Source organism: Thalassophryne amazonica, unplaced genomic scaffold (assembly GCF_902500255.1).
Source record: "Thalassophryne amazonica unplaced genomic scaffold, fThaAma1.1, whole genome shotgun sequence".
NCBI lineage: Eukaryota > Metazoa > Chordata > Actinopteri > Batrachoidiformes > Batrachoididae > Thalassophryne > Thalassophryne amazonica.
In genome coordinates this window covers 723,722-746,067 of record NW_022986239.1, presented here as the reverse complement: position 1 = coordinate 746,067, position 22,346 = coordinate 723,722, and the positions used below count along the sequence as shown (strand labels likewise).

Genomic DNA, 22,346 nt, shown 5'->3' with positions numbered 1-22,346 from the left:
TACAGCGCTTTCTGAAAGACTTCTAGTGTAATGAAACTTATTCCCCACTGCTGGGTAGTCCATCAGAGTAAATGTAAATGTTATTAAGAAATGATCAGACAGAAGGGAGTTTTCAGGGAATACTGTTAAGTCTTCTATTTCCATACCATAAGTCAGAACAAGATCCAAAATATGATTAAAGTGGTGGGTGGACTCATTTACTTTTTGAGCAAAGCCAATAGAGTCTAATAATAGATTAAATGCAGTGTTGAGGCTGGCATTCTCAGCATCTGTGTGGATGTTAAAATCGCCCACTATAATTATCTTATCTGAGCTAAGCACTAAGTCAGACAAAAGGTCTGAAAATTCACAGAGAAACTCACAGTAACGACCAGGTGGACGATAGATAACAACAAATAAAACTGGTTTTTGGGACTTCCAATTTGGATGGACAAGACTAAGAGTCAAGCTTTCAAATGAATTAAAGCTCTGTCTGGGTTTTTGATTAATTAATAAGCTGGAATGGAAGATTGCTGCTAATCCTCCTCCTCGGCCCGTGCTACGAGCGTTCTGACAGTTAGTGTGACTCGGGGGTGTTGACTCATTTAAACTAACATATTCATCCTGCTGTAACCAGGTTTCTGTAAGGCAGAATAAATCAATATGTTGATCAATTATTATATCATTTACCAACAGGGACTTAGAAGAGAGAGACCTAATGTTTAATAGACCACATTTAACTGTTTTAGTCTGTGGTGCAGTTGAAGGTGCTATATTATTTTTTCTTTTTGAATTTTTATGCTTAAATAGATTTTTGCTGGTTATTGGTGGTCTGGGAGCAGGCACCGTCTCTACGGGGATGGGGTAATGAGGGGATGGTGTTCCTTTGTCTTTAAAAGGAAAGACAAAGGAACACTCAAACAGACTGAAAAAGAGAGAAGAATCAAATTAAGAGAAGCAAAGTCCAGGCACCAGCAAGATTTAGAGAACGCTTTTAAAAGCAAAAACTCCAAACAGGTATGGGACAATATGAAGGCAATGACAGGAATGACCTCTTCTAATAAAGCTATCGTTGTCGAAAATGAGTACAAATTTGCTAATGATCTAAACACATTCTATTCTAGATACCTGATACCTCTCAGAAATGTGACAGAATCCTTGCAAATATCCACCCTGGCTTGGACAGGATTGAAATCACTGTCGATGAGGTGAGGAAAACTTTTAAAACAACAAATATTAAAAAAGCTGAAGGGCCTGACAAGAGCAGCCCCTATCTGTTAAAAAACTTTGCAACAGAACTAGCTCTGGACTGGCAACCAGTCTTCAGTTGTCAGTTGATACATTCACAGTTCCCATAGCATGGAAAACTGCTCATGTCAAACCAATACCTCAAATCCCAAATGCCAAAGAAAGCAAGGATTTTAGGCCCATCGTGCTAACGTCAGTGATTATGAAGGCTGTCCAGAGAATCTTGATAAAACATTTAAAAAGTTCAGTCAGTGGTAAACTGGACCTGTTCCAGTTTGCTTATAAAACTGGTTGTGGTACTGAGGATGCTGTTGCTGCCCTCATCCACATTATCACAAAGCACCTTGATAAGTCAAATAATTATGCAAGAGCTCTCTTCTTAGATTTCTCATCAGCCTTTAATACTACTAAACCAGACATCCTGATCTTCAAACTGTCACAGCACGGAGTTAATCCATATCTGATTCACTGGTACGCATCCTTCCTCACAAAAAGAGTCCAACTGGTTAAACTGTTGAACACACTCTCCTCTGCCATCACGACCTCTGTCGGTGCCCCCCAGGGCTGTGTTAGTTCAGCCCTGCTTTTCACCTTATACACTGACGACTGTCGTGCAACATCCAGTAATCAGTACGTCATCAAATATTCAGACGACACTGTATTGCTGTCAAACACAGACAGTCCTGAGCTGCACCAACACGGGGTCAACAAGGTCGTGATGTGGAGCAAAACCAACGCTCTGGAAATAAACACCAAAAAAACAGAGGAAGTGGTTTTCTGTACAAAAACTGGAACAGTAGCACCCACCATCATAAACAACCAGAGTGTGAAACAGGCGGAGTCATTTAAATATCTGGGTGTGAAACATCACACAGACTTTGTTTCTAAAAAGACCAAACAAAGAATCTATTTCCTTGGTCGCCTGCGGTCTTTTGGGGCGTCTCATCAGGTGCTGTTGCTGTTTTTCACTTCCATCATCCTCAGTGTTCTGCAGTATTGTAACGCTGTGTGGTTCAGTTGTCTGTCCGTCACTGCGAAATCTGGGCTTAGACAACTGCTTAAAATCTGCTCTAAGATAGTGGGACAGTCTCTGGATGGTCAGTATGAAGCTGCATATCACAACAACATGATGCGGTTAGCAAAGACCATCGCCTCTGACCCCAGCCATGTCCTAAACTCTGAATATGTGCTCTTACCATCAGGGCCACGCTACTGTGTGCCGCCGCGCTATAACAAAGTCAGGCTTAAGAACTCATTTATACATCAGTCTATCTTGAAACTAAATGAGGAGCTTAGTTCATAGAGTCAGAGTGTGAAGGCAAATGGATGATTGTTTATTGTTGTTTTCTTTGTGTGATGTAATTGTTTTAATGTATGATGTCTATTGTCCTTGTGTTATACGGAGCTGCTGAACAGGCAAAACAAATTTCAGATCCATGATCTGACAATAAAGTTCATATCTATCTATCTATCTGTCTATCTGTCTCCTGGCCAAAACACCGGACTTTAGTGATAGGGGATTCTCTCACCCGCAAAGTCAGGTTGACATTAAATGTATTCCTGGGGCCAGAGCTCCCGGCATTGCATCCCATCTCGGGGTGCTGACACTGCAGAAGGGAAGACAGACGAAGGAACATGAATGAGATATAGTCATATAGTTATTCACGTTGGCACCAATGATATCAGGATGAAGCACTCAGAGGTCACACAAGTGGACATAGAGAGGACTTGTGACTTTGCCAGAAAGATGTCTCAGCATTGATTAATAGTCTCTGGTCCCCTGCCCTCTCTGGGTAATAATGAATCGTTTAGCAGGCTAACGTCGTTAAATAGGTGGCTGGCGCAGTTTTGTAGACAGCAAGGCTTTAACTTTACTGATACTGTTCTGGGGTTGTCGTGGCTTGCTGGGGAAGGCGCCGCCATCTTGTCTGCAAACATAGATAGAGCTCTACAGGGAGGGTAACATTAGGAATTTACAGCAGGTCATGGAGCAGGTGATTAGAGACCCTGCAAGGCTTATGACAAATGTGGTGTGTGGAATGCATTAGCTTAGCGGGAGCTAAGTGGTCTGCTTCTGTAGACATGTCGATAAAAATCATAGAGGGATATGCTTTGCAAACTTAATACCCGTTACTACATTGGATGATTTTGAAATTGAGGATGGCCCAGTGGTTGTTCCAGCAATATTAAAGATTTCGTGTCTACTACCTACAACTCACATGGAATGTCTCAAACCTAAGTTAGTTTATTAGCTGTTGGGGTCACAAATGTAACTCGTTTGAGCACCTGATTCTCTGCTTTGCTCAGGATATTATGCATTGCCAAGGTCAGAAGAAGAAAAATCATCCGTAGTACTTTGTCACTGTATATAGGCCTCCTGGCCCATGTTCTGAATTCTTAGATGAATTTGGTGCGTTCATCTCTAACTTGTCAACTAGTGCAGATAACATTCTGATCATTGGTGACTTTAACGTTCATATAAATAAGCCTTCTGATCCCCTCTGCAAATCATTTATGGAAATTGTGGATGCATTAGGATTTCAGCAATGCAGTCATGACCAGTGATGCTGGTAACGCGTTACTCTAATCTAACCACTTTTTTTTAGTAACGAGTAATCTAATGCGTTAATCTTTCCAAATCAGTAATCAGATTAAAGTTACTTCTCCAAGTCACTGTGCGTTACTATTATTTTTGCATTGTGGGTCGATAGCAGAATTAAACTTGGTCCGTGGGCAGGAGGTCAGGGTTTGACTGAACTACACACTTTAAGCGAGCTGTGAGCTTTTCATCCGCGGTTTTTTACAGCAGCTTGACTCGTCCTCACCTCTTAAAGCACGGTGACAACAGCACACCTGCACTGAGCTTTACAAAGACATTTTTATGCTTCTTCTCCTTTATTTAGAATTCTGAGCTGAGCCGCCCCATATCTGCTCGTTAAAAACACCTGATCCTCTGCGACGTGTCAACAACTATTTTCCATTCAAATGCATCTAAACTCTCTTTCTGAGGACCACATGATGTGAAAACGCAATAAAACTTTCTTACCTGTAAATCTGGTCATGTTTTCTGCATAAATAAATGTTATCCATTCTTTGTGCTCAAACGCCAAAGCAGGGGTGAATCCAGATGGAATGGGGGCGTGGGGCAGGGATGTGCCCCCCTCCCCCACAACACCCCTAGATTAAAGGTCCAGTTTTGAAGCCTTTTTTTTACTACAACTACTAATACTACTTATAATAATAACAGTTTCGACAAGTAAAATGTTTAGAGAGAATTTAAATGTTAGAAAAATGTTAGAAAGAATTTAATAGTTACATTTATAAACAATGTAGGTTAGAAATTGCAAGTTTTACTGTTACAGTGCTGTCAACAGTTAAATATGAGGTCAAGAAAGAGGTCTTTATTTTACTTTTTGTAAAACAAGTATTTATTTTCATTGAAGCCAAGAAATGGTGACTATAAACTGAGTTTTGGCAAAACAGGTATCATTGTATGGCCTTGCCTTACAATATAATATAAAGCGCCTTGGGGCAACTGTTTGTTGTGATTTGGCGCTATATAAATAAAATTGATTGATTGATTGATTGATTGTCATGTTGAGGTGGCAGAGGGTTGTTGTGGGCAGCTGGGGAAAGTAACTAAAAAAGTAACTAGTGATCTAACTTAAGTTACTTTTACAATGGAGTAATCAGTGAAGTAAGTAAGTTACTGTTTCAAGGAGTAATCAGTAATTGGATTACCTTTTCAAAGTAACTGTGACAACACTGTTCATGACTCGACACACATTAGTGGAAATACCCTGGATCTGGTTCTCACACGTGGTATTGCTGTCACAAATATTGACATCATGCCTCTTACATCAGTGGTCTCTGATCATTCACTTATTAAGTTTACAGTTTCACTGCCATCTTTAGTGGAACAACAACCTTATATATCACTACGGCGATGCATCAACTCCTCAACTAAGACTGAACTCGAAGTTAAACTGCCTGATGTCTTAGCTTCACATTTGGCAAATACCCAGTCAGTAGACAGACTTGTGGATAGTTTAAACTCAGTGCTCAAAACTACACTCGACATGATTGCACCACCTGTGTTAAAACCGCACTCCCCCAAATCACAGTCACCTTGGTTCATTGATTACCTGTGTGACCTCAAGCATATGGCAAGAGGTCTAGAACGGAAATGGCGTTGTTCAAAATTAGAAGTATTCCACCTCACGTGGCGTGATGCTGTCTTAGACTATAAGCATGCATTATTGGCTACAAAGTGGACCTACTACTCTGATTTGATCAACAAAAACAAGCATAACTCAAAGTTCTTGTTTGACACGGTGGCAACACTTATTCATGGACAACTACCTATAGTTCACTGTCCTTTTACAGCACAAGATTTCCTGGATTACTTTGGGAAGAAAATAGAAGACATCAGGTTAAACATATCCCAGCATGCCTTAACCCAGCCACTACACCCTGCTATTGAGGTGGGCGCTATTTCCTTTCCTTTCCTTTCCTCCCTTCCTTTCCTTTCCTTACTGCTGTTGCTTTGGGGGTTAGTAAGGAGAGACCTTATTTGTGTGAAGCGCCTTGAGGCAACTCTGTTGTGATTTGGTGCTATGTATATAAATGAAAATAAATTGAAATTGAAACAAAAAACACAACCTGTTTATTTGATCCTATACCAACAAAACTGTTTAAGGACCTGTGGTCCACTCTTGGGCTGACTGTGCTGGAAATTATTAATCTTTCTTTAGCTTCTGGATCTGTTCCTAAATGTTTCAAATCTGCAGTGATTAAACCATTACTTAAGAAACCTAATCTTGACCCTAGTGTAATGAAAAACTATTGGCTGATATCAAATCTATCATTTTGCTCTAAAATTCTGGAAAAAGTGGTGTCACGGCAGCTCGTAGACTATCTTACTGAGAATAATCTCTTTGAGCCACTGCAGTCTGCTTTTAGAAAATATCATTCCACAGAGACGGCTCTCACTAAAGTGGTGAATGATCTTCTGCTTACGATGGATTCAGACACCACTACGGTTCTGGTGCTGTTAGATCTCAGTGCTGCATTTGATACAGTGGATCATCATATTCTACTTGATAGGCTGGAAAATCATTTTGGGATTACTGGGAGTGCCCTTGCATGGCTAACACTACCTCTAACCTTAGTGACATGAAATTTGGGTTTCCACAGGGGTCTGTCATAGGCCCCCTGCTTTTCTCCCTTTATATAGCACCCTTTGGGCACATATTGCAGCGCTTTGGGATTACCTTTCACTGCTATGCTGATGATACTCAGTTATAGGGATGGGTATCAGGAACCGGTTCCTGTCGGGTATCGTTAAGAAATAATTTGATCCACCGACATCAATAACCTTTTTGCTTAACAATTCCCTTATCGGTCCTTCAGAGTGGCCATTGTTTTTGGGGTGGTTGTCAGGAAAATGATAATTTCTCTACATTGATTACAGACCCTGCAGCGGGTCTGTAATCAACTGCTTCTGCAGCGTGGCTTTGCTTTGAAACTTGAACCAATCGAAGCAGTGATCCGCAGATAGAAGCAGTGCTTCGATCTGCTGCTTTGTTGATTCATTGTTTTATTTCACTTTATCTTCATTTTTCCCCACTAAAACCCCAAAGAGCATATGTCTGTGAGTAATATTTACCTTTTTATGTTAAACTGACCTGTTATGGTCTTCTGAAACAGTTGAAAGATGTATTTTTCCAGTGTTAAAGTTCGTATTCAGCTGTTCGCATCTCAGCACGTTTGTGTGCATTTGTTTTCTGTGTAATCATTATGGCTCAGCATTTGTTGTCATAAAAGAGTGAAATTGTATTTTTTAAATTTGTATTAATATTTTAATAATAGCAGCAACAACAACAATCATAGTAATAATAACTGATAATGCTACAATACAATTTTAGAGAAATAGACAAAAAGAACCTGATGAAACAAAACACAACAGAAAAGATAAAACCAACTAACCATCTGTTTCTGCATGTGTACCTACAGGTGGCTGGTCTCAGGAGGGTCAGCGAGCCAATCAGGAGAGGGGCGGGGCAAGGCCGGGCCAGTCGTACGTTGAGAAATGTTGGTCCAGTACCACCATGTGGTCCTGAATTTCATGTTGCTGCTGCCACACTTGTGGCGTGATGTGGCGCCCATTGAAGTCCCAGAAGATCGTAAGTGTGTGTGTGCAGAGAACAGGCAGGATGTGTTCAGTTGGGGTTCGTTCTTCAGGTCAGCTCGTACACAGGCCACCAAATTATTCAAGTGCAAAAGAAATAAATGTAAACACTGAAACACAAGGACAAAGACAACTGACAGAACAGAGACCAGGGCCCATACTCACGTAGCAGACTGAGGCTAAATGTAGCTCCCAGGGATGTTACTCTAAGAAAAATCTTAGAACCCCTCAAATTCTTAGACTTTGTTAGAATTGTCCCTGGTAAGGTCCCCTTCACACATAACATGAAGCAAAAGATGCAGACACCGGCTGAAAAAAGGCAAAAAAAAAAAAAAATGTAATTTGCGAACCACGAAAGATTCCAGACGCTGTTGGGAGGGACAGACTGTCAGACATTTGTGAACAATCTCACAGTGACGGTTTCGTGCATGCTCTTGTGCGCGCACACAAGCACATTGCGAGCACGTGAGCTGTGTGATACCACATCGTGTTCACACAGCAGCAGAAGCAATGACATGTTGAACAAATGTACGTAAATCAATGAAAATGTGTAAGGACACAATAATAACAGAGCACAGAACATTATAAGAACAATGAATGCACTGTTTAAATGTAAAAAAAAAGAAAAAACAAAAATCAAAACAATAAAAATAAAAATAGAAACAAATTTACTGTTACTGTTTCGGCACTCAGGCAAAACAATTTCCTTTGGGATTAATAAAGTTGTTATTGTTCTTATGATGTGTAATTGATGCCTGCTGGTGTCTTCAGTGTGCAGTGAGATGCTGCTGAAGGCGTTATGTGTTTTCACTTTTTTCCACCTCAAGAGAGCATGCCGACGTGTGCATTGCAGTGGAGTGTTGACAGAAGGTGGTCTACATGACACAATATGTGTTCTCCAGCTGTGAGTAGGGAAGACACAGCACTGAGCTGCTGCAGGCCGACATGCCCACCTGTCCGGTGCAAATCACAGCTGCAGAACACACGTGTCATCAACTCCCAACACGCCACAACAATGCACGCGTGTGTCCGAGCTCTCATGACATGCTGATCATTGTTATATTAGTATTATTTATTGTTCTTTGTTTTAATTTAACATGTTATGTTCACCCTGTCAGTGTCAGCTGAGAGTGAATCTGAGCTGGACAGGGTTAAGGTTAGGGTCTGTAGACACAGGGGCATTTTTTATTTTACCACTGTTTTTTTTAATTGAACACCTCACTGCCACTTGCACTCTCACCTGACAATGTGTGTGTTATCACCTGACAGTGTCTGTGCACCTGCACTGACATGATCTGAGTGATGCTCCCTTGGGCTTATGGCTGGCTGTCACTCAAAGCCCCACGTTGCGATTGTGTGTCACGTGGCTGTCTGCTCGGATGCCGCATTTTCCGCGGACCGCCACATCATATGGGGTTTATGTGGGATCTGTGTGATTCCAGGGTTCTCCGCAGGATTTTTCTCAGTGTAATGGGACAGAAAAATCACCTTAAAAAGCTGGGGGATCAGGAGATGCTTAAGCTTCGGCCCCGCCCAAAGCTTTTGCATTATGTACTTATAAAAGGCCTCTTTGTTAGTGTAAATATACCAAAATCTGAAGTCTAAACAGATGAAACTTTTTTTACTTCAAACTGCACAGTTATCAGAAATTAATCTTGAAGTGAAAAAACACATACTAATTTAATAAACTGCTGTATATAAATTAGCAGACCTGATGCCTTGTTTGTTTTGGCTTCAAAGTAAGGCCGTAACAAAGATTAAAAAAAAAAAAAAAACTATGGCTTTACTTCACACAATTTGGTGCTCAAAATGCAGGCAACAGTGTTTCAGAGGTTTCTAAATGTAAAAATCTTCTGGGGAAAGCTTGTCCTGGTCTCCCCTATCCTGCAGCACTCAGTGCGTGGCTTGCTGCAGGAGAATTCTAGTGGTTGTACAAGAACTGTTCCACCAAGAACCTTTCCCATAGCTGCACAACGATCCACACCAGAGAACCTTCGTGCGCTGTCCCACAGAAAAAGGCACGTTGTGAGGAATAAAAAAAAACTATGGTGTGAAACGGCAGATGATTCTCTTTTCTTGCCCACAATAATAGACAATAGTCTGGTCACGACGTTAATCATCAGAGAAGTGGATCATGATTGATTTCTTTAAATGGCTTTGACTGAGGTTGATGAAAAAATGAGAATTTCTCTACGTTGATTGTGGACCTGCAGCAGGTCCACAGTCATCTTCCCGCTGATGGTGCAGGGATAATGTTTGTGGTTGACCTCATCAGAAATGAGCTTACTTTTCCCAACCAGCGTAGTAACGTAATAACACCTGAGATGAAGGTCACCACAACAGTTTGTAGACTCTGGCAGTAATAGAACTGGACTCATGTTGAGCACAGATAAACGGACGAAATGCCTTCGCAATACCCGATGGCCATATTTGATGGCCTCAGGTAAAAACAGGATATTATGGAAAAGTGAAGCAGAAGCTAGGCTTAGAAAGCAGGTAAAGATCTGTGAGCAGCAATATGGTTTCATCCCAAGAAAGAGCACTACAGATGCTGTGAGAATACTGATGGAGAAGTATGGAGAAGGCCAGAATGAGTTACATTGTGTGTTTGTGGATTTAGAGAAAGCTTATGACAGGATGCCAAGAGAAGAGTTGTGGTATTATTTGGAGAAGTATGTGAGGGTAGTGCAGGACATGTACAAGGACAGTGTGACAGCGGTGAGATGTGCAATAGGAATGACAGACTCATTCAAGGTGGAGGTGGGATTACATCACGGATCAGCTCTGAGCCCTTTCTTGTTCACAATGGTGACGGACAGGTTGACAGATGACATCAGACAGGAGTCTCCATGGACTATGATGTTTGCAGATGACATTGTGATCTGTAGTGAGAGCAGAGAGCAGGTGGAGTCTAATCTGGAGAGGTGGAGATATGCTCTGGAGAGGAGAGTCCTCCACATACATGAATTTTCAAAATGTAGGTGTGTGCTCGTATGTCGGCAGGGTGAGAACAGACAGAAAACTGCAGCAAACTGCCATGAACCAGGACAGCCGGAGCTCTGGATTTAATATGGTTTAAGAAGTCTGCTCACCTCATCAGCGTTAACAACATGAGCCGTCAGTATTCCATGGATCTTCATTTTTGGAACTGAGCTTCTCCAGGTGGGTGGAATCTTCCTACAGACTGGACAGTCTCAAAGAATGTACTTGTCCCAGTCTGGAAAGGAAAGGGTGATTGTATCAGCTTTAAGAGAATGACCGCTCTGTGTGCTGGGAAAAGTGCTTCCAAGGATCATTCTGAGGAGGATTCTGTTCAGTATTCTAGCCCAGCGAGTGCTCTCAGAACGCCAGCATGATGTTGAAGGTGCTTCTCATTCAGCTGCTCTCTGGGACATCCTGACACAGACACTGAGATGGTTGTACGGCGGATGGACAGACGTTTGTTTGTTTGTTTGTTTGTGTTTATTGTGCACTGGCTCCATGTAAACAGAACCAAATTCATTTTGTTTTTCCTGTCTTCATTACCCATGATGCTTGGATCACATGGACTCCATCCACAGGTGAGTTGAATGTGTTCCACACACACTTGGCAGACTGACTGTTGCTGTGTTCTCACACTGTAACATGAAGACACATGTTGTCCCTCTGGATGTCTGTGTGTCTTCATGGCTCTAATCTCATTAACATTCCTCTTTGTCCGTCCTTCTTGCTGCCACCATCTGGCTTCATGTTGGACTAACAGCAAAGATCCTGCAGGACCGTAAGTGTGTGTGTGTGTGTCTGTGTGTATATATATATATATATATATATATATATATATATATATATATATATATATATATATATATATATATATATACACACAGTCTGTGTGTGTTTACACTTTGTGTGTATATATACAGTCTGCGTGTTTACACTCTGCATGTGTGTGTGTATATATATATATATATATATATATATATATATACACACAGTCTGTGTGTGTGTATATATATATATATATATATATATATATATATATATATACACAGTCTGTGTGTGTTTACACTTTGTGTGTATATATACAGTCTGCGTGTTTACACTCTGCATGTGTGTGTGTATATATATATATATATATATATATATATGTATATATATATATATATATATATATATATATGTATATATATATATATATATATATATATATATATATATATATATATATATACGCTGTGTGTATGTACATTGTGAGGTCGTCAGATGATGATGATGTCATTTCCGTGTGTTTGTCTTTTTTCTGTCTCGCAGTCAAGCAGCCGCCCACGATCGTGAAGCAGTCTTTGAAGGACTACTTCGTGGACCCCAGAGACAACATCGTCATCGAGTGCGAGGCCAAGGCCAACCCAGTGCCCATGTAAGCAGACTGCTGTGGACGTCATGAGATCGCAGCACACAGATTGGTGGGAGGAGTCACCACAGACACACAAAAATCATTATTTTTATTGAGACACGTTGCTTTTTAGAGGTGTCAGTCGCTTTGCATCCAAAGCCGAGCTAAACCGATGCTTCTGATGGGAGCGCGCATTGCCGCTTGTCAACAGGCTGACGCGGTCAAAGTTCAACCCAATCCAACTTTTGCCGCTCTGAACTGTGACGTAGCTTTGCGCTGTCCAATAAGAATGACGTGTCGGGCCAAAACCCGGAAGACTAGTGGCAGAAACCACTGATCTGTACAAAACAGAAACGTGTCACAGGACTGTTGATTTATAGAGTTTTCTGAAGAAAAATCCTTGCAAATGTTTTTTTTAACCTCAAAATTTTACTCTTAAAAAAGTTTAGAACACTTGTACGAGGTTTATTAGAAAACTAACCGGCAGTTTTATAAAAAAAAAAAAACTATATGGATTTGAATCACGTGCGATTACACCAGACATGCTTGAACCCTCGTGCGCATGCGTGAGTTTTTTCACGCGTGTCGGTGACGTCATCCGCCTGTGGGCAGACTTTGAGTGAGCACTGGTCCAGGCCTCTCGGCTGAAATCCTTTGTCTGAGATGCTGCTGGAGACGGCGCGCGTTGCTTTATCAAAATTTTTTCAGGACCTGTGAGGGATATCTGAGTGGACACTATTCAAGAAATTCAGCTGGTTCTCGGTGAAAAGTTTAATGGCTGATGAGAGATTGTGGAGTTTCTTTCGCTTTAAGGACAGCTCACAAAGCGGATCGGCGCGGCGCAGTCGGAGGTGGCGTCCGTCTGGCTGTTTCGAGCTGAAAACATCGTAATTTAAGGCTCTGCTCACCCAGGACGTCGTCAAAGAACAGAGAAGTTTCAGAAGAAGTCGGCATGAGGACTTTATGCGGACATTCCACTGTTAAAGGAGATTTTTTAATGAAAGACGTGCGCGCAAATTCGGCGAGTCGTTTCCGTGACGACTCGGCAAATCTGTGTACGCCGCGACAGGAAAAACACCTCCGTGTTGAAAACCATTTGTAAAATTCAGGCGGCTTTTGATGGCTTTCAACAAGTGAGTAACTGAGAAATTGTTTAACAGCTTGGGCATGTTCCAACTTGTCCGTTAAGGTTTCCAATGGAGGTGTTTTTCCTGTCGCGACCCCCCGCGGTCGGGTCCAGCCCGACATGCGACTCTGCCCGCACGTTCTTTCATTACAAAATGTCCGTTAACAATGGAATGTCCGAATAAACTCCTCATGCCGACTTCTTCTGAAAGTTCTCTGTTCTCTGATGACTTACTGGGTCAACAGAGCCTGAAATGTGGAAGTTTTCAACTTGAAACGGCGAGACGCTGCCGCCTCGAAGCGCAGATCGCCGTCAGGCACCGTGGGCCGTCCTTACGGCGACACTACCAGACCAAAATCTCTCATCAGCCGTTAAAATTTTTACCAAAAACCAGCTGAATTTATCGAATGGTGTCCACTCAGTTGTGCCTTACAGTTTTGAAAAAATTTTGATCAAACAAAGCAGCAGTCTCTGAGCCATTCCTAAACAATGAAAAAATCGACAAGAGGGTGGGCGACTCCTCACTCAAAGACTGCCCACAGGCGAATGACGTAACCGACAGGTGTGGAAAAACTCTCGCACGCCCACGAGGGTTCAAGCATGTCTGATGTAATCACACGTGATTCAAATCCATATGGTTTTTGAAAAAAATAATAAGGTCGGATACTTTTCTAATAGACCTCGTAATTAAAATAGCTAAATAAATTAATAAATGGTTCTTTAGAAACCTTTCATCTGTAAATTAAAACCACCTTTTATTTCAGATTATTTCATTTCTTGTTTAACATAAGGAACCTCAGACATTTATTTTTAGACAAAATAACATGGAAATTTGTATTTTTTTTTTTAAGTCTGGTAGATTATTTATATCTCATTTCAACCAGAAAAACAAACACTAAATAAATACTAATGTTTATTATAAATGCAAAAGGACATAATTTAATAATGACTGCAGTGTGATTGTAAAGTAGGATTTCTGTGACATAAACCTCATGATGAAATATTTTTTGAGTCATTTAAACTTGTAATTACATCAAAATATGTGATTTCCTTTAATGTTGTTATCAGGACAGAGTCATTTATAAAATATGAATTTGACTAGTGATTGTGAATGTTTTAAAACTATGCACAATAAGTGGAGAGCTTCTACCTGTGCAAATGTCTTTGGACTTAACTTTGCTTTGTGGACATTTTAAATAATCCATTAATTTATTGTTAAAACATCAAATGAAACAGTTTTTTAAAAAATAATAAAATACTTGCTGTTCAAAGAGCCTTTATTTAGAAGCAGGTGATGTTCTGCTGGATTCTCTGGACCAGATGAAGGTCTCTTCTGCAGCTTTGACCTCTGGTGGTGTTGCTGAAGACACTTTTGTCCTATTTTGAAGAGCAGAGATGTTTTCGTCCAAATGGACTTCATGATGTTCAGGTCATCAGTGGAAGTTTTTGAAGTGCGTCTGTATTTTGGTTGTCTGCACAGCAAATGTTCCTGATTGGGACAAATAAATATTTCTTTAAATATAAAGAAACACTAAACAGTTTATATATAAAAAAGGAAAAAAAAAAACGATGGAAAAAACGCCCCAAAAAATAAGTTATTTAAAGTTGAGCTTTTGTGGTGTCTGAAAAAAGCTGTAGCTTTATTTGGTAAAAATTAAAAAAGACTGAACCATTTACAAATTAAAGCCTTCACGCAGATCAACTGTGCTAAAAGGCTACGCTAACGTTAGCCGATCAATAAACCTTCACAGCAGTTCAGTAAACATCACGTTTTATTTTTACATTATTCTCACCTCGATAAAGCTGCAGAACTAAACTCCGTTGGTCAAACTGGGACTTGGCATATATCCAAAAAGTGGGAGATTTCAGACTGAGTGGGTTTGCTCCATCACCCCGGCTGCCTGCCTCGGTCTGACCAGTGATGATGCCTGAAGGCCGGCTTCTCCGTGCGGGTCGGCCCGCTGTCGCGGTTCGATCGATATCCCACCAAGTCGTCAGTCCTCCCTCGGTCGGCGTCACTCTGAAAAGTAGCTGAAAAAAAGCTTCTCCCAGCAGGGTGATGGAGAATCGTTTTACTGCTGTTTTTTAAAGCTTTTTTGTGGTTCAGGCAACGCAAATTCAAGATGGCGATCGCTGAACTTTTTTCAGGTTGTGGAAACAGCCAGAGTGTGACGTGGCAATCTCCGCCCCCTTGCCACTTCCGAAGCGACGTGTCTGACGTCATGACGCGTTGGGAAACGTTGCCTGACGCGTGTAAAGCGTGCAATGTGAAAGACCCAAAAGAATTCCAACATGTTTGAATATTTTCTGTTTGTGAATTAGAACAGTAGGTAGCAGTGATGAGTCTGATCATCCGGCACTGGCAGGCATCAGACCAGTGACCGTTTTCCTGGTTCAGTATCAACTAAAGTGGGTGGAGCAAAACCTCAAACAGTTTAAAGAGAATTAAAGTCAGGTTCAGCTGTTTTGGGAATTCTGTTATTATGTTCACAATAAAGCCGCGAGTCAGTGACGCATCAACATCAGCAGGGCTCGATGCGTGCTGCCTGTCTGAGGGACCATGCACGGTTTTCCAACCGTTTATCACTTAACACTTTAATTTAGTCCATTAAAACCAACATCATCCGGGATTGTTGGTTGATCCTGTGCCGTTTGAGTTCTACATCCCTGTTCTGTCCTTCAGTCACACCTCACAAGGACTCCAACGGGAAACGATGACTGATTCCTGGTCTACACTTGGACCCTGGTTACTGGTATTCCTGCTGGTTCCTGAGTTGCATTGGTCAGTCCTCTTCTGAAGAACACTGGTCTGGATCAGAGATAAGCCGGTCACAAAAATCACTTTACACTGTCCCAGAAGTGACTATGAACCTTTTATGACATCACAAACACTGTTAGAAATATGTCATGTCCTCTCTGACCTCCAGGGTGAGTTTGTACATTCTAAAGTTGATGTTGATGTTCAGTCTCCTCGTGGTGATTTTTCAGCTTTCGTTTCTGATGGTGTGGTGTCTTTGGTTGGTGATGGCGAGCAGGTTCCAGTAAGAATTTTGAGAGATACAGCAGCGTTAAATTCTTTTATTTTGGAGTCTGTGTTGCCATTTTATAAACCTTCTGATACAGGTCCTTGTGTTATGGGACAAGGGATGGGTTTAGTTCCATTTTCTGTCACTTTGGATTGTGGCCTTGTGAAAGGTGATGTAGCTCTGGGTGTGTGACCCTGGTGGCCAGTAGAGGGGGTAAACATGATTTTGAGTAATGATCTTGCGGGGAGTAAAGTGTGGGCAGATAGTGAACCTAATATCTTTCAATTCAAGGATTCAAGGATTCAAAGCATTTTATTGTCATATGCACATAGGAACATGTTCCCTGCACAATGAAATGTGTCTACTGCATTTAACCCATCCTAATTGCCAGTTAGGAGCAGAAGTCGCCTTTAGGCGCCCGGGGACCAGCTCCAGATGTACTTCCCTGCCTAGGTCAACAGCAGGGCTGAGCAAACCATGACCGGCTCTTTACAGACAACACATACATAACACACATAAGCCGGCCCGGTACATGAACACATATAAAAGCACACACAAGGTAAAATTTGGGATAGAAAAGCCTACATAGCTGCTGCATTACACAGCAGCAATGCAGGAAAAAAAAACCCATCAGCACAAAAAACAATGATAACACACACAGACAGGAGACGAAAGACAACAACCAATATTTGAAAGTCCAGTTCATCAGAACACCCAGAGGCAGCCTTTAGGCGCCGTCAACGGCCTTGTCCGACCATCTGGAAGGAGGAGGGGCTCAGCCATGAACAGTTCACTGTCCACAGTCAACGTCAGAGCTGGAGAAGCTGAGGGAGGGAGAGACCGGGGAGCGAGGCATAAGTGTTGTCCTTCCTTCAGGAGGTTTTTATCGCAGCGGCTGTGTTTTTGGGAAGCCAAATCAATATCCAGATTAGCAGATGCCTGAAAGATTCCACAGTCTGAGAACAGAGTGGCTCTCAATACATCTGAATGTAGAAAGGAGATGCGGTCTTACTGACGATCAAAGCAGTTTTCGAATCAATCATGTGGGGCAGCCTGGACGAGCCAATTATTGCTGCTTCCACCTTCTTAAGTTTACGGTAAACCAGCGCTATGCCCGCTCCACACAGCAGAAAGCCGGTCACCACCAAGCCAAATATATACACATCTTCGACGTCCTCCACAGACAGCATGTAAAGGCACATGACCTGCCATCTCCTCCACGAGTCCATCACGTAACCCATCACATGCGTCCCGGCAGGACAGGTCGGGTCCTCCGCCCCCGAATGTCTTGTAGAAAAAATAGTGTCAATTGCGTTCAGAGACCACTTTAACAGATCCATTTTTGTCGTTTTCCAGAAGAGCAAAGCTGCAGCCTCACAGACAACACGCCACAGAAGCAGGAAAGATAAGGAGGGAGGGAGAGGAAAATGCGTTCGTCTTGGCCGAGTGCAAGCTAGCAAAAAAAAAAAAAAAAAAAAGCAGTCTGAAAAAAGCTTTCTGAAGCAGTCTTTGGTGGTCTGTCTCCAGACAGCAGCAGTGTCCCTTCTGATGCATTTCCAGTTGCTGTTGTGACCCGTGCTGCTTCTAGAGTTAGAGAGAGTGAGCTTAAGCAGGAAGATCTTCAGCTGCCAGACAAACTTCATGTGGAGCAGTTGTCTGTTTCTAAAGACTTTATTAGTAGCTGAGCAAAACGCTGATACAACTTTGTCAGATCTGTTTGATAGAATTGTGCCTGAGAGATAGTGCTCTCTGTTATTTCCTCTTAGACTGAGTTCTTGTTCGGAAATGGGTTCCACAGAGTGACCAGGGTCTGGGGAATCCAGTTTTCCAACTTCACTGAGAGATATTTTTCAATTTCAATTTATTTTCATTTATATAGCCCCAAATCACAACAGAGTTGCCTCAAGGCACTTCACACAAGTAAGGTCTAACCTTACTAACCCCCAGAGCAACAGTGGTAAGGAAAAACTCCCTCTGAGGAAGAAACCTCAAGCAGACCAGTCTCAAAGGGGTGACCCTCTGCTTGGGCCATGATACAGACACAAATTACAGAACAAATATACAGGAAACTTTGGGAGTCCATGCTGGTGCACAGGACAGGAGGGTCTCCAGCACAAATACCACTCCCATCTCCAGATGGAGCTGCACCTTAAACAGAGAGAAAAAACACAATCAGGCATCAGAAAGACAAAAAAATACAGTATAATTTGTCAGCATTAAACAACAAGAAAAACAGAAGAAATACTAAGGTGATCGCCGGCTACTAGCCCTAAACTTCACTAAAAGACCCAGAATTTAGGTAAAGTTGCCGCGGCACGCTCCATTTACTAATAAAATGAATTAAAAGAGTAAAAAGCATAGTAACATACTGTACCAGTATGCTGCCATACGAAAGGAAAAATAAGTGCGTCTTAAGTCTGGACTTGAAAGTCTCCACAGAATCTGACTGTTTTATTGATGCAGGGAGATCATTCCACAGAACAGGGACATGATAAGAGAAAGCGCTGTGATCCGCAGACTTCTTATTCACCCTAGGGACACAAAGCAGTCCTGCACCCTGAGAACGCAGAGCCTGGGCCGGTACGTAAGGTTTAATTAGGTCAGCTAAGTAGGGAGGTGCCAATTGTGAACAATTGTATAGACTAGTAGCAGAACCTTAAAATCTGATCTCACTGGGACAGGAAGTCAGTGAAGAGATGCCAAAATGGGTGTAATTTTGTCGTACTTTCTGCTTCATGTCAAAAGTCTGGCAACAGCATTTTGAACCAATTGGAGACCCCTAATGCTGGACTGCGGTAAACCAGAAAATAGAACATTGCAGTAGTCCAATCTAGAAGAGATAAATGCATGGATCAGGGTCTCAGCATCAGCCATAGACAGGACGGAATGAATCTTTGCTATATTTCACAGGTGGAAGAAAGCAGTCCTCGTAATATTTCTAATGTGGAGGTCAAAGGACAATGCGTTAACTGGTCAAATTAAATGGACTGCATTTATATAGCGCTTTTCCATCTGCATCAGACGTTCAAAGCGCTTTACAAATAATTCGTCACATTCACCCAGATGTGAGGGTGCTGCCATACAAGGCACAACACACTCGGAGCAATAGGGGATTAAAGACCTTGCCCAAAGGTTCTGTTAGACCTCAGTGCTGCTTTTGATACTGTTGACCATAAAATTTTATTACAGAGATTAGAGCATGCCATAGGTATTAAAGGCACTGCGCTGCGGTGGTTTGAATCATATTTGTCTAATAGATTACAATTTGTTCATGTAAATGGGGAATCTTCTTTACAGACTAAAGTTAATTATGGAGTTCCACAAGGTTCTGTGCTAGGACCAATTTTATTCACTTTATACATGCTTCCCTTAGGCAGTATTATTAGACGGTATTGCTTAAATTTTCATTGTTACGCAGATGATACCCAGCTTTATCTATCCATGAAGCCAGAGGACACACACCAATTAGCTAAACTGCAGGATTGTCTTACAGACATAAAGACATGGATGACCTCTAATTTCCTGCTTTTAAACTCAGATAAAACTGAAGTTATTGTACTTGGCCCCACAAATCTTAGAAACATGGTGTCTAACCAGATCCTTACTCTGGATGGCATTACCCTGACCTCTAGTAATACTGTGAGAAATCTTGGAGTCATTTTTGATCAGGATATGTCATTCAAAGCGCATATTAAACAAATATGTAGGACTGCTTTTTTGCATTTACGCAATATCTCTAAAATTAGAAAGGTCTTGTCTCAGAGTGATGCTGAAAAACTAATTCATGCATTTATTTCCTCTAGGCTGGACTATTGTAATTCATTATTATCAGGTTGTCCTAAAAGTTCCCTAAAAAGCCTTCAGTTAATTCAAAATGCTGCAGCTAGAGTACTAACGGGGACTAGAAGGAGAGAGCATATCTCACCCGTGTTGGCCTCTCTTCATTGGCTTCCTGTTAATTCTAGAATAGAATTTAAAATTCTTCTTCTTACTTATAAGGTTTTGAATAATCAGGTCCCATCTTATCTTAGGGACCTCGTAGTACCATATCACACCAATAGAGCGCTTCGCTCTCAGACTGCAGGCTTACTTGTAGTTCCTAGGGTTTGTAAGAGTAGAATGGGAGGCAGAGCCTTCAGCTTTCAGGCTCCTCTCCTGTGGAACCAGCTCCCAATTCAGATCAGGGATACAGGCACCCTCTCTACTTTTAAGATTAGGCTTAAAACTTTCCTTTTTGCTAAAGCTTATAGTTAGGGCTGAATCAGGTGACCCTGAACCATCCCTTAGTTATGCTGCTATAGACGTAGACTGCTGGGGGGTTCCCATGATGCACTATTTCTTTCTCTTTTTGCTCTGTATGCACCACTCTGCATTTAATCATTAGTGATCGATCTCTGCTCCCCTCCACAGCATGTCTTTTTCCTGGTTCTCTCCCTCAGCCCCAACCAGTCCCAGCAGAAGACTGCCCCTCCCTGAGCCTGGTTCTGCTGGAGGTTTCTTCCTGTTAAAAGGGAGTTTTTCCTTCCCACTGTAGCCAAGTGCTTGCTCACAGGGGGTCGTTTTGACCGTTGGGGTATTACATAATTATTGTATGGCCTTGCCTTACAATATAAAGCGCCTTGGGGCAACTGTTTGTTGTGATTTGGCGCTATATAAAAAAATTGATTGATTGATTGAAGGGCCCTTAGTGATTTTCCAGTCAGGCTGGGATTTGAACCGAGGATCTTCGGGTCTCAAGCCCAACCACTAGACCATCAACTCCCCCAAATTGATGCCGATGTCTCACTGGACTAAGAACCACCATTTCAGTCTTATCAGAGTTTAAAAGTAGGAAGTTTCTAGACATCCAACTTTTCATTGATGCAAGGCAATCTTCTAAGGATTTTATGTGGATGAGATTACCAGCAGTTATTAGCCTTTATAACTAGGTATCATCAGCAGAGCGGTGAAAGATAATGCCAAAATGCCGCAATATGTGCCCAAAGGGTGCTATATAGTATAAAGGGAGAAAAGCAGTGGGCCTAAGACAGACCCCTGTTGAACCCCAATTGTCACGTCGCTAAGGTTAAAGGTAGAGTTACTGTCCAGAACACAGTGAGAACGACTGGTCAGGTATGACGTCAACCATGCAAGGGCACTCCCAGTAATCCCAAAATGATTTTCCAGCCTATCAAGTAGAATATGATGATCCACTGTATCAAACGCAGCACTGAGATCTAACAGCAACAGAACCGTAGTGGTGTCTGAATCCATTGTCAGCAGAAGATCATTCACCACTTTAGTGAGAGCCGTCTCTGTGGAATGATATTTTCTAAAAGCAGACTGCAGTGGCTCAAAGAGATTATTCTCAGTAAGATAGTCCACGAGCTGCCGTAAAACCGCTTTTTCCAGAATATTAGAGCAAAACGATAGATTTGATATCAGCCGATAGTTTGTCAATACACTAGGGTCAAGATTAGGTTCCTTAAGTAATGGTTTAATCACTGCAGATTTGAAACATTTAGGAACAGATCCAGAAGTTAAAGAAAGATTAATAATTTCCAGCACAGTCAGCCCAAGAGTGGGCCACAGGTCCTTAAACAGTTTTGTTGGTATAGGATCAAATAAACAGGTTGTGCTTTTTGTTGACGTTACGAGTTTTGTCAGCATGCCTAGTGAGATACTATCAAATTCTGTAAATCTAGGTAATACATCAGTAGTGGCGCCCACATCAATAGCAGGGTGTAGTGGCTGGATTAAGGCATGCTGGGATATGTTTAATAAAGTTTTGCAGACTGTGCACGGTGGTGTGGCAGGTCATTTGAGTGTTCATAAAACTTATGATTGCATCCTCTGTCATTATTTCTGGCTGCATCTTAAAGCACAGGGTTTAGCCCCAATGATTTAGTGTTTGGTCACAAAGTCCAAGGGACACTTGTAGTGTTACAGGATGGATGTTTACCTGAGGAACCACCCCAAAACATTCTTGACCATGTGAATGGATTGAGGCTTAAGTTGTACAGAGCTGGTGAGCTGGGGAGGGAAAAATTGGAATTGTCCCAGAAGAAACTGAAGCAGAACTATGACAGACGTGCCGAGTTGTGCGGATTTAGTCCCAGTGACCGTGTCCTTGCTCTTATCCCATTGGTGAATTCTCCTTTCCAAGCTAAGTTTTGTGGTCCTTTCACTGTTACGGGCTATGCGAAGTGTCAGATTTTGAACTGTCTCATTGAAACTTTGCAGGTAACTTTCAAAGTTGTGTCATATAAATTTGTTAAAACCTTATCTTTCCCGTGATCCAGACCGAGGCATTTCAGCAGTGAGATCGGCTGCTGTGTGGGGCTCTGTTCACGGTGGCCTTGAACTTTTCGGGGAGGAGACGAGGAGATGGTTGTTGGTCCAGATGAGGTTTTAAGAGGTTGTTTG

General features: G+C 41.8%; 1 protein-coding gene across 1 annotated transcript in view; it reads left to right on the top strand.

Annotated features, from left to right (window-relative positions):
* Positions 1–7,303: 7,303 nt before the first annotated feature.
* Positions 7,304–22,346, top strand: part of nfasca (neurofascin homolog (chicken) a) — a 201,474-nt gene continuing 186,431 nt past the window's right edge. The window contains exons 1-3 of the mRNA XM_034165289.1: positions 7,304–7,412; positions 11,160–11,177; positions 11,708–11,813. Of these exons, the coding sequence (XP_034021180.1) occupies positions 7,319–7,412; positions 11,160–11,177; positions 11,708–11,813 (218 nt within the window). The 5' untranslated portion in view covers positions 7,304–7,318. The remainder of the gene's footprint in view (positions 7,413–11,159; positions 11,178–11,707; positions 11,814–22,346) is intronic.